Source organism: Furipterus horrens, unplaced genomic scaffold, assembly GCF_987537825.1.
Source record: "Furipterus horrens unplaced genomic scaffold, mFurHor1.1.pri manual_scaffold_9, whole genome shotgun sequence".
NCBI classification, from domain to species: Eukaryota; Metazoa; Chordata; class Mammalia; order Chiroptera; family Furipteridae; genus Furipterus; species Furipterus horrens.
This window is the reverse complement of record NW_028327179.1, coordinates 37359626-37377561: the sequence shown is the minus strand read 5'-3', so window position 1 is coordinate 37377561 and position 17936 is coordinate 37359626. Positions and strand designations below refer to the sequence as shown.

Below are 17936 nucleotides of genomic sequence, written 5' to 3'. Positions count from 1 at the left end.
CACTTTTTAAAACCGCTGCTTCCTGCTGCACAGCCTCCTGTGACTCTCAAGTCAAGGGGTTTTCTGAGCAACAGTTAACTTTCTGCCTCATCATCTTCTAACTGTTTTACATTGGATCAGTTGTCTTCCTCCTCACATATTTTTTTTAGGCCATAAAATATCTTCATTTTTAAGTCAATTATAACTATATATTTTAATTAAAAACATTTTTCTCATAGATGTTTTATCTTGTTTTTTATTGTATTTACAGGTTTCTTTTAGCTATAGTTATTGTCTTAGTAATTCTTTGGCCTCATTTTCTAAAATATTGAACTTATTTGTTTACTTTCTAGTTGTCTGACGGTCAACAGGTTTAAAAATGTACAATTTGAATTCTCCTTTGCATCTGAATTGAGTTTGTATCAGTTTTCCTTATGGTTGAAGAATAATATCTTGGTTTTTGTAGGTTAAGATGAAAAGACTTGCTGTGCTTTGAATGAATCGAGTCAGTGAAAATGGAAAGTACCTGGGTGCTACATAAGTTTTTTATTTTTATGTTCAAATTAAAAGTAGGAGAGATGAACATGAGAAGTGCATTCTAAATTCTTCCAAAAAGAAGAGAATATATTTATAGAACTAGCATACCTCAAAGTACAAAAGGTAATCGAAAAGTTAACAAACATTATAAATGTCACATTTGGACCTGGGTGGACCCAAGAAACTCAAACCCTATCTCACCACCTTTTTAAATGAGATCCTTGGGATTAAGCTCTGCACAGCAAGATGCTGCCCAGCAGAGAAAGTTAATATTTATTTTGTAAAAGAAAAAAACAGTGTTAAGTATCAAAACACCACAGAACAATCATGTTCTAAATCCTGCATTTATGTCTTTGTTTTGACCAAGCCTTACACAGATTCCATTTAGTAGGAAAGAGAGAGCTACGATTTGCCTGTTTATGCTGGGAAAAATCTGCAGGCAGAGATTACTTCTGTCTTTATTTATTGCAGTGGGAAGAGAAAGTACTTAATCTACTCAGTAAATCACACCTGCCAAGTGTCAGGATTGAAAGATTAAACAAATACTTCAGATGGCCAGTTTATTGAGCGTTTGAGTAACAGCTTGGAGTGACTGCTATCATATACAGTATAGTGCTCTCATCAAACCTTAGCACGTGTGAAAATATACCAGAATCAAAGCACCAAACTTACTTGCTAAACAACATGCGATTCAGTACACTTAGAATCAAAACAGAGCTTCATTTTTGAATTCTATTTAAGAAGCCAGATTCACTCTGATTTCACTTTTAGGGTTATGTGGGTGACATATTAAACAGAGGAAGACAAGGTGCCCTTTGGAGCAATGACTAATTCAGTATAGAAACTGTTAGGGCCAGAGACCCCATGTTGCCCCATAACATGCCATCTGAGTCAGGCCTTGCAAAACAGACATGACCAGTGGTCACTGTGTTCTCCGGAACTGTGGCCTGCAGTTATGCAGGACCTGGGCCACCGCCTGTGCTGACAGAAAGAGGGTCTGCGTCACTGGCCATTCACCCAGTTACAAGGTTCCCCATTAACAGGTGACTATGGCATAGCCTGGGCATCCTGCTGAGAGCTAATTACACCCTGTTCCCCTCTCCCTTAATTATTTACCATAAGTCTTCTGACAGGGATCCCTCATCATAGGACATTGTTCTTTCGCAAACACCTATACCCTGGACTCTGGAGCCATCCAGCAGGGTGACCCACCCCCTTGAGGGTTTGCTCCAAGCCCCTAAAATCCCTCTATCCCTTCCATTGGTGCCACAGTTCACTGGGACTCAGCTGCCTGCTTGAACATCCTTCAATAAAGGCTTTGAACTGGTCCACCTGACTCCTCTCTTTTTCTGGACACAAAACTAACTGAAACATTCTTTAAATTTAGTCAAGTTGATTCAGTCAGGAGTAGCTGTGTCCTAATACCACTATACAATATAGATTCACATTGTAGAAACTTGCCGCCATGGGAGATCTGACACGTAGTCACTTTAAGCTAAGATCTGTGAAATGCAGACTCCTCCTTTTCTTTGCTTTGTCTGTGACTAGTTGAACCTATTTTCTAGAGCCTGAACATAACATAGCAATGGAATAAAATATCTGAATTGAGGATCATGCCTTTAACTGTTCCATCTCAGTATATTTGCATTTGTTTTTTTCTACAGTATGCAAGGGTTCTGGGACATAGGATTTCTGTACATCAATTTTTTTAGATTTCAGACTAAAATTAGAAGTCTTAGAAAAATAACTTCATCTCAACAGGCACTTTCATTTTCTTTAGAACTTGTCCATCTTTCCCATCTGCTATTGGGCTGATTAGTTGTAAACATAATATATGATCTGTGCCAGAAACTCCCCTAATTGCATACTAAGTTACTGTTGTTATTTTCTTGCAGATATCTCCATTGGATTTTCTAAGTATTCCTACTAATTTCAAGATCAAGAAATCCTTTTTTTCCCTTTAGTTGTGTTATTTTTTGGCCTCAAAGTATGAGCTCTGTATTGTTCTTGAGTTCTTCCTACCTTCCTGCATATCTTGTGTGTGTGTGTGTATGTGCATGTGTGTGTGTTCTTTGTTTTTAAGAACAGTTACTGATTTTGGCTAGGTTTGGCTTTCCTAGTTTGTGGTTGCTTACCCTTTACACTTCATCCTTTATTGAATTTAATACATTAGGCCAATTTCTGAATATTCTAGCCATATCAACCATTCATATATCCATGTGTCCCTCCATCTGATAAATTTTTATTCAGTACCTATACTATGTCAGAGTTATGAATGTAATCCTTAATATATTCTTATGATATATGTCCCTAACCCTGCCTGGTCTTGTTTGTCTCTTCTTGTTCTGAAGCTGGTCTTGTCACTGCTGTGTCCCACAGTAGGTTAGCTAAATGTTCTACTGAAAGAGGCAGAGGCAGAGGGGGTATTAATGACAGCTACACCAGAGTTATCAAACACTATATAACTTTACATTAAGATTGTGTATTGCAAAAAGGCCATTTATATGATAATCTTCTGTTATTGATTCACAAATCTATCTCGCTTTTAAACCACCCCTTGACATTTCCTATCCCTAGTTCTTTATTGTTATGACCCCAAATCTGGAAGAATGTCAGAAATATGTGGAGCATTTTAAAAATAGAAACAGTAGCCCAAGAGAAACTAGAGATATTCTGATCCTGCCCATTTGTTTTACACTCCATCCATTTTAAATACTAACTTCATATAGATCTTGCTAAAATACTGTATTTTTATGTCATTTCTTTTCTCCACTTCTAACTGGTGGTTCCAGTGCCTAGTATCTATGAGTAAGTTATTTATCTCCTTTAGTTTTATGCAATTATTTAACAAGTATATATTGAGTGCTTACTGTGTGCCAGAAACCATTGTAAATGCTGAGGATACAGTGGCAGTGGTGAAAAAGATGGCCAAGAGCAAGTGTTACATACATTACATTTTAGTAATACAGCAAACAAGAAGTTAGAAAGTAATGGTGGTGGTGAAAGAGATAGGGAAGGATTCTGTGAATCAATAATATTTGAGTCACGATATGACTTATGGGAAGACATGTGCTGTGCAAATATTAAGCTGAGGAAATAAGGTGTAGACCAGGAGATATGGTCATGATTAAGGGTTTGGATGTCTTTCTCAATGCAATGGGGAGCTACTTGAGGTTTCCTTTTATACTTTTTTTAAAAAGCAATAGAGTGGTATAATTCATTACATTTTTAACTGATCAGCTGGGTATAGTATATAGTATACATAGAAAGGAGGGGTAGGAGCAGAGAGTCAAGTTAGAAGGGTTAATTGGAATCTAAAAAGATGATTATGGAGGTGAGAAATGAGTAAGTTTCTGCTTCCAGTGAAAACAATACCTTTTATTAGAGGAACTCTTCTGCCAAGAACAATGATAAAGGATGTATAAAGTGCATAAAGCAACCAATTTAAGACATAAGAGAACAACAAAGGAAGGAGAACTTAAGTGCCACAGTGCTGGAGAGGATGGTTTATGGACTGAGCCCTACATTCATCTTGGCTCTTGGCCTAAGGGCATTTGTCTATTCACTTCATTATAGAGGTTAAGCAGACAGTATAGCGGGTGGGAGATGGTGTTTTAGTTTCTCTGGGCTAGTGAAACAACTTGGAGCTTGGAATGCCAGTGAAACCAGGACTTAATAGAGAGACAAGAACTGCAAACAAATGTGCCTGAACTTATCCATGTCCCTGTGAGATGTTTGCCCACTCTTAGTCATCTGAAGCACAGAGCAAAAGTCTCATAAACCAAGTTGAAAGCAGCAGGTAGGAGGCCTAAGAAGCCAATCAAGGATTTCAGTCTTGTGCTGGAGATACAGATGTTATAATTCAAGGTCAGTCTAGAGGGGTCCTGTAAACACGTCAAGCTTTTATTTGAGACCCCTGAAAGGCTATCCATTGGAAGTAAGGCACATTCAGATGAAGACTAGCCCACCAAATGTCTAAAAGTGGTGCCCTTAAATGGCACATGGTGATTTTCAAGTTCATTATCTGCCTATGAGAAGAAAAATAAATCTACCCTAGAGAAAGGTAGCATTAGAGCCGCTACAGATTTTCATATACAGTGTCTAGTATCTAATCAAATATCACCAGGAATTTCAGGAAACAAGATCAAATGATCAAAACTGAGATACAAAAAAAGAGTTGGAACAGATCTATGGGAGATGCAAATAATGGAATTTTAAGTAATTATAATAAGTTCAGGAAAGTACAAATGAAGATAATAATAGAGAACTGGAATATATAAGAAAATAAAAATAAAAATACAGAATGTTCATTTTTACTGAACACATACAGAACATAGGCAAAAATTGATCATTTGTTGAGTTATAATTCACCTTAATGAATTTTAGAGAATTGAAATTATATAAACTGTTCTCTAACGACAGTAGAATTAAGATGGAATTAATAATAAAAACTACAAAATGGTTGACTAGAAGAGATCAATTTCATGGATGAAAGAAATTACAATTAAAAATATTTGGAAAGTAATAATAATGAAAATACACACATAAAAACTTGTGCTTAGAGGAAAATAGGATTAAATAGGCTTTTATGTATTTTTAAAAAAGAATAAAGGCTGAAAACTAGTGATCAAAGCTTTCATCTCAAGAAGCTATTAAAGGAATAAATTCAAGGTAGAAGGAAAGAAATAATGAAAAGCAAAATTTCAGTTAAATTGAAGCAAATATACACTAGAAGAAAATCAACAAAACCAAAAATTGGTATTTTAAAAAGATGAATACAATTGATAAGCTTCTAGTGAGACTATGAAAAAAAAAGAGATTTTAAATTAGTAGAACCAGGGATGAAGATGAGCCCAACCCCAGATACCTACAGATATTACAAATCCTGGAAGAAAATATTATGAATAACTTCACACCTATAAATTTGAAAAGTTAGATGAAATAGGCAAATTATTTGAAAAATATCACTTACAAAACTAACACAGAAAGAAAACATCTGAATATTCTCATACCTGCTAAAGAAATTGAATCTGTAGTTAAAAATCTTTCCCTTGCAGGTTTATTTTTTATTGAGTTTTCTTATTATGGATTTGTAAGAATTCTTTGTATTTTATGAATGAGTCTTTTGTCAAATACATGTAATGCAAATACCTTTGCCCACTCTGTGATTTGTCCTTTCACTCTTAAATGATTACAGTTAATTCCCTGAAATAGGAAGGAAGGTAGAGTATATGGGTATTAATTCAGTTAGGTTGGTCAGTTTGGTGGTTGTGAGATGAGTTTCCTGTTTTTTTAGTTGTGTTTATTTTTTGTTTCCTTGTGTGGTAAAAAGTAGGGATAGTATTGTAATCTAACTCACAGATCTTGGGAGGACTAAGTATATTAATGTGCATATAAGGCTCTTATACCAGAGCCAAGCATATATTATTACATTCTTAAGCAGTGTTGACTACTTTTAACTTTTTAAAAAAAAAACAAAAACCGTCAGTGACAAACAAATTAATATTTGTATCTCCGGGAAATAATAACCTTCAGTGGTTCACCATTACCTAACTAACTGGTAGAGTCTAAAATGTTAAACCTAATTTTCAGTTTTATCACTCCATGGCCCCAAAAGCTTTATAATGTCTGTTTATTTTCTGTACTTGTAAAAAATCTTTTGTTAAAAGAAAAGAAACTGTTAGAATCATCACACTTTATTTTTGCAATATAGCAGAGAACTCCACAAACATCCAAGGACAGGAAACTAGGTGTAGCCCAGTTTTGTATGGATTGAAATTAATAAACCAGGAAGCAGGGCTTTCCCCATACCTCCCATTTAGCAATAGCATAACTTCCTGTGTCTAAGTTTCTCTGCAGAGCAACTTTCCCTGCTTCTGTTTTGGTGAAATCCTGGCCTTTTGATCCAGACTACCACTGCTAGTCCCTGTATCTTGTAAACGAAATTTCAAGAATCTTGAGAGAGCTGGCCAGTGGCTTGCCTCTTCCTTCTGTTGTTCCAATCAGCCACAGTTCATGTAGGTTCCCCCAGGCTTACTCAGCAAGAATAATGGAGTGAGCCCTGGGTAAGCTAGAGGGGTTCTAAGCTTGGTGGGCAGACTGACTGGCATGCTAACCACACCCATACTTTTCCTTTATTTCCCAAGAACACTGCTGCTTCCAGCCTGATGGGTTTTATCACTGTCTAGGTTTGACTCCTTTTTGATCCTCCCTATCCAAGAGAGTTTGGTGAATATACTAGAGTTGGAGTCATTTCTAAGATACTGATCAGTGTCACCCTTATTCTCAACGGTCATTACAGTGTTTTGATTTTCTATGTAGTTGACCTTCCTGGACTTTCTGGAGATCTGTGAAAGGGTTGAGTGAAAATGAAAGTAATTGAATCTTTAAATTCTCAGTACAAATTGAATCTTATATTCTTTTATTCTAAACAAATAGTCCAGAAGAAATGCTTTGGATTATAAAAAAAATTAATTGGTTAGTCCCAACCAAGTAAAAATACTCACATATAGTCAGAATTGTCTGTTTCTGTGATTTTGTGCTAGAACATTCTTCTGGGATATTTTTGTTGTTTGATTTTTCTTTCTGGTCTAAATGTTTGGTAACAGTTTTTTTAGAAGTTCTGGGGGCACCAAATTCAATAACTCATGATTTGGATGCACGATAAATAATGAAATTTGCTTCATTATTAGTTGTCTAAAACCTTCCTCTAGAAGGTTAGGTGAGGAGTTTTCTTAAGCAAGTGATGTGAGAATCGTTATTTTTTATTAAAGAGGATGTATTCCATCCCTCATGTTTTCCAAGGGAGTTCATTTTATTTAGCATGTTGATTTGGGCATAGAAGTAGAGTATCACATTTTCTGATTACATTCTATGATTTAAAAGAATACTGTCATCCAAGTAACTCAATATTAATGGTTCTGTTTCTTCAGAGGATAGAGTTAATCTGACTTGCTTAGCCCTATACCTTCAGAGAAACAAAATGTATATTATATATAATCAAAATTTACCTATTATCTACTTAAAATTTTTTAACTTTATCAAATATATATTTTGGATGAGTTGTTCTTAACATATTAAAATGCTTATATTATTGATTATGCAGTGAGAAAAATTGTTTTAATTTCTAATTTTTTTTTCATATTTGATTTTTTCCTTTTTTCCTTTTAGGGTAGAGCCTGGATCAGAGTAGCACTCATGGAAAAACATTTATCTGAATACATCTCCACAGCTCTGAGAGACTTCAAAACAACCAGGTTTAAAAATCATTTTAATTTTCAAATATATACTTAAAAGTCACCTAAAGACTTAGAAATAAGAATAAGATGAAGACTCATTTGTTTCTGAAGTCCTTGTTATTTCCTGTTTTTCATACTACTCAGATAAAGTATCTTCTCAGGAAATTGCAGTTTCTCAACTAAACGTTATCTACCTTGGTTTTTCTTTTCAGGCTTCACATTATGCCTGGGATATCTCTTCATATTATTTCTAGTTCTCACTTTTTCAACACTTGAAGTTTCATCCTTTGCACAGATGTTTTCTTTCCTCACTACAACATTTATTTCTTATAATAAAGAATATAAGTGGACCATTAACTTCTTTAATTCACATATATATTTACATTTACTTAATTATTTATTATAAATAATTATATAATTTACATATATGTTTATAATTAATGATTGCTTGATTACCTCTTTAGGGCAGTCTGTAGCAATGATGTTGTTTTCTTGGGTTGCATTTATACACACACACACATATATATACACACAAGATATGATATGCTGTGCCAGGTGAAAAACAGGTTTTTCTTAATTTTTATAACTGTAAAAATAGTTCATATTAGGACAAGAGTCATTCCTACCAAACTCTGGTCTATTAACTTATGTTTATAGCCTTTGTTAAAGAAACCACTTTTCTCCCTTTCAAAACTATTTGTAAATGAAAATATTCAATAATTTTAATACTGTAGACATGTACTTCTCAGTACAGTAGCCACTAATCATATGCTACTATGTAAATTAAGATTAATTAAGATTAAATAAAATTATTAATTTAGCTCTTCACTCCCTATATCATATTTCAGGTATTCAATAGCTAAGTGTGGCTAATGGCTTCCAAATTAGCACAGGTAATAGAACATTGCTTCATCACAGAAAATTCTGTTGAACAGTACTGCTTTAGACAATTTTAAATTGCCACATTTATTTCAGCCTCATTAACCATATTTCTGAAAGAGAAGAAAAGTGACACTCTAAACCAGTTTTGATAGAGAATATTAGGCACAAGTATATATCTAGAATCTTTTTTTTTAGTGTTTTTTATTGATTATATTGTTACAACAGTTCCAATTTTCTCCCCCTTGTTCCCCTCCACCCAGCACCCCCCTCCCCCAGCAATCCCCCCCAAGTCCATACCCCTGGTTCGTAAAAATTAACTATCCCCCCCCTCTCAGATACTAGGACCCTTTGTAATCTTGTAAAGGACAATGGGCGAAGGTCTCAAGCTCCTCTAGCTGCTTCAAGCTGGACATGGTCGTCGTCCTACCTACCCTTGGGTCCAGAAAACCCTAATAAGAGTGGGGGTGTGGAGGGGAGGGTGGCCTTCCCACATGGGGAAGGATTGTGCAGACTCCAGGTCAGTTGGCTGTCTCCGGTCAACGGCGTGCTTGGTTTAGCAGGCTGGTGTCCTTGTTGTGTTTCAGTCATTCCTCCCCGAGTTTGTTCCTCCTGGATTGTCTCCTTAACAGGAGCGAGCTCTATATCTAGAATCTTAATTTTCATGTCCTGAAGCAATATTTGCTATTTTGGATTTGGAAAAAATCTGGGTATTTATTATGAGATATTCTGTTACCTGACTAACTGGTACAAATTACAATATCTTTACTTAGATGCCTCTATGTTGTTACTAATAAAATGGTAAATTTTTCATTTGGAAGATAAATACTATCATGATTATAACTTCTACCAGGATATAAAGAACTTTAAGTAAAAGAACTATTTGCATAAAGTACATCTGATAAGTACTTTTTGAATTCTTTAAAGCAATATGATACTCTTGGGATATTTTTGGGGAGGGGGATATTTCTAAAGATGAACAGTGTTAGATGTTTTCTGATTTCCTTTTTTATATTAAATTCTATGAAGACTTCTTTTTGGAATATCTATTCTATTCACTGATCTTTTTTTTTTTTATTGTATTTTTTCCATTACCATTTAGTCCCCTTAACTCTTCCCCATAGCAGTCACCCACACTGTTGTTCATGTCCATGAGATAAACTCTCAGATATTTAAAATGAACCTTATGGCATAAAACATTTCTTTCTTTTATATATCAGTATTAGTAAATTTAATTATGAAAGATACTAAATGTTGAGTATACTGAGGCTTTGAAAATAAAAATAGGATCAGAAAATTATAGATCAAACCTAAAATTCCTAAATGAATAAAATCAAAATCAAGTTTACATTTCCTACGCAGTAACAAGATTGCAGTAAAGTTAGGATAGTTTTTTTCAAAACAGAAATTAAAGCATTAATAGTATCTCTAAGTTGTTATTGTTTCTTAGTTTAGGCAGTTGGGTGAGCTAGAAATAATTCTTGAGTAGAGTTTTTTAGATTGAGTACTGTACGCATTTAAAGGGAAGTGCTTTTTGCCTTCTTAGGTGTTAGCTGTTTTTTTTTTTTTAATATAAAAAGGAAATTATTCAGCTCAAGCTTATGAAGTAAAAATATTCTTACAACAATATATAATCATATTACTCAAACACAAACATTGCTTACTATATGTCTATACACATAAACCAATACATATATATATATACACACACAGTATTTCAATGTGAATATAGTGGCCCTGTAATTTCCAAGAAAGGAACTAGAGTTATTTCAGAATTCTTATTTTAGAAGTAACCTAAAAATGCAATTGTGAAGTCTTTTTGTAAAGCTATTTACATTATTTTTTTTACTGAAGTCAAACCAAAGACATTTCTTAATTGTAAATAAATGTGATTGTGAACCTCTAGCCAAAACTTATCTATTTTGAAGGTTAGGTTTATAAAATACAAGCAAAGTATTGGAAAGAAGAGTTACACCTTACCTTTTGTCTGGATGCTCCCTGGCAAAAGTGCTGTAGAAATAAGAAATGATCTCTAATCCTTTAGAAATCTTGAGAGTGTCTGACTCAAGTGATTTCTTCTTGTTCTCTTCACTGATAAAGAGTAATGACATCCTTTAAAATGGTGATGCAAATTTTTATCCCAGTAGAGAAGGAGGAGCTACATGAGCTAACACAGGCCAGCTTGAAGTACTAATCAGTGAAAAACCAAGGATAAGATTTAGTGGAGGAACTGTAGGGAACAGAAACAATAAATCCTCACCTTGAAGTAAATGATGATGGATGGCTCTAAAGATTTAGAGAAATTTGTGTGATCTTTTTGCTAAGGTAGAGGACGTCTTGGTGAGCATTTGAAAAAAATAATCTCTGAAGAGTTTCATGATGTAGGGATTGAGATTTTATTGGTAATTAGTCAGAGTTGGGAAGTGGGCAGAGTCAATATTAGAATTCAAACTTAAAAAAACAAAAAGGAAGGGAATTGTTTTAATAGGTTACTGGGAAGACTTAAAAATAGAGAAGTAAAGTAGAAGCTGAAATAATTGCTCAAAGTTTTAATTTTTCCCCACCCACAGACTGAAAAATAATTAGAAAGGTTAAGCTAAAAATACAAGTGTGATATTTGAAACAAGATTGAAAATATTGTGGTAAGAATTTAACAAATATGGAAAATATAAAGTAGAGATAAATTAACTTTATAGAGATCTGTTTATTACTTTGTAATTGCATCACAGTAACTTAATTTATAATGACAAAAGTTGTGTTCAATAGAAATGTTAATTTTCTCAATATTAATGCAAGAGTAAGAGGAGTAAAGTATAAAATAAAACTTTAAAAATTACCAAGCTACCATGAAGTGAAAAAAAAATGAGTTGATAAACACTTTTCTCAATAATAGAAAAGTAGATAGAATAGTGATAAATGACCAGATCTTTCAAGATCTAAGAAAGAGTTTTGGAATCTGAATCTGTTTAAAGTTTTACATTATGAAAATATAGACATTTAAATGTGCTTGTGGACCACTTCCTTGAAGCATATACAAAAATTAACTCATAATGGATGAGATTTAAATGTAAAACACTCCTAGAAGAAAACATAGATGTAAATCATCATTATCTTGGATTAGGCAGCAGTTTCCTAGATATGATACTAAATGCACAAGCCACAAAAGAAAACATAGATAAATTGGATACAATCAAATTTAAAACTTTGTGTTTAGAAGTATACCATCAAGAAAATGAAAAGAAACACAGAATGGGAGAAAACTTTTGAAAAGCATATATCTGATAAAGGACTTGTAGCTACAATATATATAAAGAACTCTTATAGCTTAGTAATAAAAAAAAAAATTTAAAAATGGGCAAAGAATTTGAATAGACATTTTTTCCAAAGAAGACATTCAAATGACCAATATACACATGAAAGATGCTCAACATTCTTAGTCATCAGCGAATTGCAAATCAAAATCACAATGAGATACCACTGCATACCCACTAAGATGGCTACAATCAAAAGAACACAAAGTAACAAGAGTTGGCGAGGATATGGAAAAATTGGAACCCTCATACATTGATGGTGGAAAAGCAAATGATGCATCCCCTTTGAAAAGGTCTAACAATTTCTCAAAAGATTAAACATAAAGTTATCATATGACCCAGTACATTACTGAGGGAGAGAGATAGTGAGGAGGGTGCGGGAGGAGGAGAGAGAGATAGGAAATGAGATTGCCAAGAGAATTGAAAACATGTTCACAAAAAATAAAATTACATATATAAATATTTGTGGCAACATTATGTAAAATAGCCAAAGGTGTAAACAACCCAAACGTCCATCAACTAATAAATGAGTAAACAAAATGTGTATTCCATAAAGTGGACTGTTTTTCAACCAAAGAAAGAAATGAAGTGCTTCTGCTGCTGCTCCTGGTACTTGCGTGCTCATTACATGCAGACTCGGTACCTCTTTTGTGAAATGGAGCTGAGGAGACTCCAGAGCTCACCATGGCTGTTGAAAGCTCACAGAAGGAGTCAAGACTGAGAACAATGGTCATGTTAATTTGAAGGTGGTGGGGCAGGATGGTTCTGTGGTACATTGTAAGTCTCAGTAAACTAATGAAAGCCTATTGTGAACTCCAGGGTTTGTCAACAAGGCAGATCAGATTCCCACTTTAAGGGTGGCTGATCAATGAAACAGACATACCTACCTGCACAGTTGGTAATAGAGGATGAAATAAAATTCATGTGTTCCAGCAACAGAAAGCAGATGTCTACTAAAGAAGAAACATGCTACTTTACAACTCTGTTCCTATAGACCAAGAAGATATTCTCAGTATGAAAACTGCAATTTGGTTCCATCACATCCAACTACTACAGTATATTTTCTCTATTCTTTCATTTTCCCTTTCCCCCATTCTGTTATTGTACATCAAATGAAGATGGGATGAGAAAAAGACCAGTTTAGTGAAAATACCCCTTTTCTTTGTGCTCATTTAGCTTTTATCATTATATTCCAGTAGGTTAATTTTGCTTTCACTGTTTAATTAAAAAATATAAATCTTTGCATACCTTGTTTGATTGGAGAATTATAATGTTTTTTTTTATTTGTCATTGTAAAATCAAGTTTTATAACTCTTTTGTATGTAGCTGTTACATGTAGCACAACCTGTTTTTAAGTAGGGATAAATAACTAAAATAAATGAGTCCTAGATAGTTTTTATTCAAATCAAACATCTTGTTGTTTAAATAAACTTTTTGTTAAAAGTTTTTTTAAGAAATAAGCACATGCTACAACATGAATTTTGAAAACACTATATTGTCAAAGAGCCAGTCACCAAAGACTAGATAGGATATGATTTTATTTACCTGAAATGTTTAGAGTAAGTAAATCTATACAGATAGAAAGTAGGTCAGTGGCTGTGTGGACACTGTTGGGTGGGGTGAGAGGTACTGGTGGGAAATGGGGTGTGTCTGCTAATGGGTGCATGGTATCTTTTGGGGGTAATGAAAATATCTGTGAATATACTCAAAACCATTGAATTGTATTTTAAATGGTGAGTTATGGCAACTATATCTCAATAAAGCTGTTTTAAAAAATTTAAGGCTTATTGAATTATATGTGGGATAAGAAAGATAGTAACCAAGCACTTGCCCCTACCTGGTGATTCAGAACCTGCCTCATGCTACTTGCATATTTCAAGAGGCTCTTTCAGTGGCTGAGCCTAATAAGCAGCTGGCAAGTGGAGGTGGATCTTGGGGCGCCTTTGGCCTTTTGCTGACCTGTCCCAGGATCATTACTGGTAAAAGCCATGGTTGGCAACTTGTCCCCTCCCTACACACCCAGGTCCAGCAGAGTCAGCCAACAACTGTAAATTGCTTTGTACCTCCTAACAGGTAGCCCAGGGTTGGTCACAGACAGTGTGCAACATTGATCTGCACTGGATTCCCACCCAAGAGGACCCAAAATCAACATACCCAGTGACTGCTTTCAGATCACAATCAGATTAGTCCAGAACGGCACACTCAAAAAAGTCTCAGCCCTCCATATCCTGCTAGAGACAGTTACACAGTGTTAGTTAGCCCCAGTACAGCAGCTCTTACACTGTGGTTGGGGTCAGTGTTCACAGTCAGCCAGAATGAGGGCCAACCTCACCCATGGACATGCCAATAGCAGTCAAGATTAAACTGCAGCAGGAGGGCTCACATAACTCATACAAGGGACATTCCTGGAACAACTAGTGCACATGATCAGGGAGACTTCACCACTGAGCCCCATAGGACACTTAGTACATAGGACACTCTACCAAGACTTGGAAACAAAGCAAACCTACCTGATACACAGAAACAAATACAGAGAGGCAGCCAAAATGGAGAGACAAACAAACATTCCCCAGATGAAAGAATGGAGAAGTCCCCAGAAAAAGAACTAAATGAAATGAAGGCAAGCAGTCTACCAGATGCAATCAAAACAAAGGTTATAAGGATCCACAAGGAACTGAGGGATGAATTAAATGAGAACTTAAACAAAAATATAGTAAGCATTAAAAGGATGTAGAACCCATAAAAAGGAACCAGTCAGAAATGAAGAACCAATATCTGAAATGAAGAATACACTATAAGAAATTAACAGCATATTAAATGAACAAGAGGATCAAATCTGATTTGGAAGGCAAGTAGCAGAAAACACCCAAACAGAGCAGCAGAAAGAAAAAAGAATGTTAAACAATAAGGGAAGTTTAAGCGACCTCTCAGACAACATCTGCTTCATAGGGGTACAAGAAGGAGGAAAGAGCAAGGGATAGAGACTGTATTCTCATCAAGAAATGACTGAAAATTTCCCTAACATGGTGAAGGAAAAAGGCACATTAGTCTAGGAAGCACAGAGAGTCCCAAATGAGATAAACCAAAAGAGCTCCACAACAAGACACATCATAATTAAAATGGCACAGGTTAAAGACAAGAGAGAATCCTAAAAGCAGCAAGAGAAAGACATTTATCTACAGGGGAGCTCCCATAACACTGTTAGCTTTCTACAAGAGACCCACTTCAGATATAAAGACATGCACAAACTGCAAGGGCACAGAAAAAGACATTTCATACAAATGGAAATGAAAAAGAAAGCTGAAGTAACAATACTTACATCAGACAAAGTAGAACACAAAGGCTACAATAAAAGACAAGGACACTACATAATGGTAAAGAGAACAATCAAACAAGAGGATATAACCCTTGTAAAAATTTATGCACCCAACATAAAGGCATCTAAATAATAAAGCTAATATTGATGGACATAAAGAGAGAGAATGGTAGTAATACAGTCATTGTAGTGGGTTTTAATACCCCATTGACATCAATGGATAGATTTGCTGGACAGAAAATCAATAAGGAAACAGCAGCCTTAAATGACACACTAGATCAAATAGGTTTAATTGATATTTTCAGAACATTTCACCCCAAAACAGCAAATATATCTTCTTTTCAAGTGCACATGGAACATTTTCCAGAATAGACCATATATTCATGTTAAGCCACAAATCAAGTCTCAATAATTTAAAGAAGATTGAAATCATATCAAGCTTCTTTTCAGACCACAGTGTTATAAAACTAGGAATCAATTACAAGAAAAACTGAAAAATACACAAACACATGGAGGCTAAAACATGTTAAACAGTGAATGAGTTAACAATGAGATCAAGGAAGAAAGCAAAAGATACCTTGAGACAAATGAAAAGGAGGACACAACAATTCTAAATCCAGGAAGCACAGTGAAAGCAGTCCTAAGAGGGAAATGTATAGCAATATAGGCCTACTTCAAGAAACAAGAAAAATCTCAAACAATCTAACCTTACACCTAAAGGAACCAGAAAAAGAACAATAAACCCCAAAGTGAGTTGGAGGAAGTAAATAATAAGGATCAGAGCCGAAATAAATGAAATAGGATCTAAGAAAAATAATACAAAGGCTCAGTCAAATCATGAACTGTTTTTTATTTGAAAAGATAAACAAAATTGATAAACCTTTAACTAGTCTCATCAAGAAAAAAGAGGACACAAATAAAATCAGAAATGAAAGGAGAAGTGACAACTGACACCACAGAAATACACAGGATTATAATAAAGTGTTATGAACAACTATAGGCTACAAATTGGACAATCTGGAAGAAATGGATGTATTCCTAGAAACATACAATTGTCAAAGAAACTGAATCAGAAGAAACAAAATCTGAACCAACCAATTACAACCAACAAAATTGAAGCAGTGATCAAAAGACTCCCAACAAACAAAAGCCCTGGACTGGATGGCTTCACAGGTGAATTTTACCAAACAGTCAAAGAACTAGGACTTATTCTTCTCGAACTATTCCAAAAAGTTCAAGAGGAGGGAAGACTCCAAAGCACCTTTTAAAAGGCCAGCATTATCCTAATTCCAAAACCATATAAAGAGACTACAAAGAAAGAAAACATAGGCCAAAATCTCTGTTGAAATAGATGTAAATATCCTCAACAAAATATTAGCAAACTGAATTAAGCAATACATTAAAAACACCATATGTCATGATTAAGCAGGATTTACTCCTGAGATGCAAGGTAGGTACAATATCTGAAAATTTATGTGATGCACCACATAAAATGAAGGATAAAAATTATATAATCATATCAATAGATGCAGTAAAGCATTTGACAATATCCAGCATTCACTTACGATTTTTTAAAAAGAGCAAAATGAGAATAGAGGGAACATACCTGAAATAATAAAGACCATATTAATAAACCCATAGCCAACATCATACTCAATGGGGAAAAACTAGAAGTGTTTTCCTTAAGGTTAGAAAAAGACAGGGATGTCCACTTTCACCTCTCTTATTCAACGTAGTACTGGAAGCCCTAGCCACAGCAACCAAACAAGAAAAAGAAAAGCCATCCAAATTGGAAAGGAAGAAGTAAAATTGTCACTATTTGCAGATGACATGATACTGTGTTTATAGAAAACCCTAAAGATTCCATTTATGAAAACTGATAAAGGAGTTCAGTAAAGTAGCAGGATACAAAATAAATGTTCAGAAATCGGTTGCATTGTTATACTCCTATAATGAACTGGCAGAAAGGAAAACTAAGAAAACACTGCCATTTATAATTGCATCAAAATAAAAATAAAAATAAAACATGAACTAAGGGGGATGGAATTGCTGGAGGGAAGGCAGGTACTGGGCAGAGGGAAGCAAATTGAAAAAAATTGGATCCACTGTAACAACATAATCAATAAAATATACTTTTAAAAAAATTAGGAAAAAAAAAAAGAATACCTAGGAATAAATTTAACCAAGGAGGTAAAATATCTGTACTCAGAAAATTTTAAGACCCTGAAGAAAGAAATGGAAGATGATACAAATAAATGGAAACATATATTTTGCTCGTGGATAGGAAAAATTAAAATCAATAAAATGTTTATACAACTCTATAGAATCAGTGCAATCCCTATCAAAATATTGATGGTGTTTTTTACAGAACTAGAACAAATAATTTAGAAATTTATGTGCACCCACAAAATACCCTGAATAGCCATAGCAATCTTGAAAAAGAACAAAGTTAGAGGTATCATGGTCCCTGATATCAAATTATACTACAGTGCTATAGTAAGCAAAGTGTCATGGTACTTGAATAAAAAAGACAGATCAATGGAACAGAACCGAGAGCCTAGAAATAAACCCACACCTATATGGCCAATTAATGTTTGACAGAGGAGAGAAGAACATACAATGGGGTAAAGACAGTCTATGTAATAAGTGGTGTTGGTAAAATTAGATATATACAAA

The 17936-nt window shown here is 34.5% G+C and overlaps 1 protein-coding gene across 2 annotated transcripts in view; it reads left to right on the top strand.

The window, feature by feature from the left end:
• Window positions 1–17936, top strand: part of RUNDC3B (RUN domain containing 3B) — a 132949-nt gene that overhangs the window by 64367 nt on the left and 50646 nt on the right. For both annotated transcript variants that reach the window (XM_090286713.1, XM_090286711.1), the window contains exon 4: window positions 7687–7772. In XM_090286713.1, coding sequence (XP_090142839.1) covers window positions 7687–7772 — 86 coding nt within the window. The remainder of the gene's footprint in view (window positions 1–7686; window positions 7773–17936) is intronic.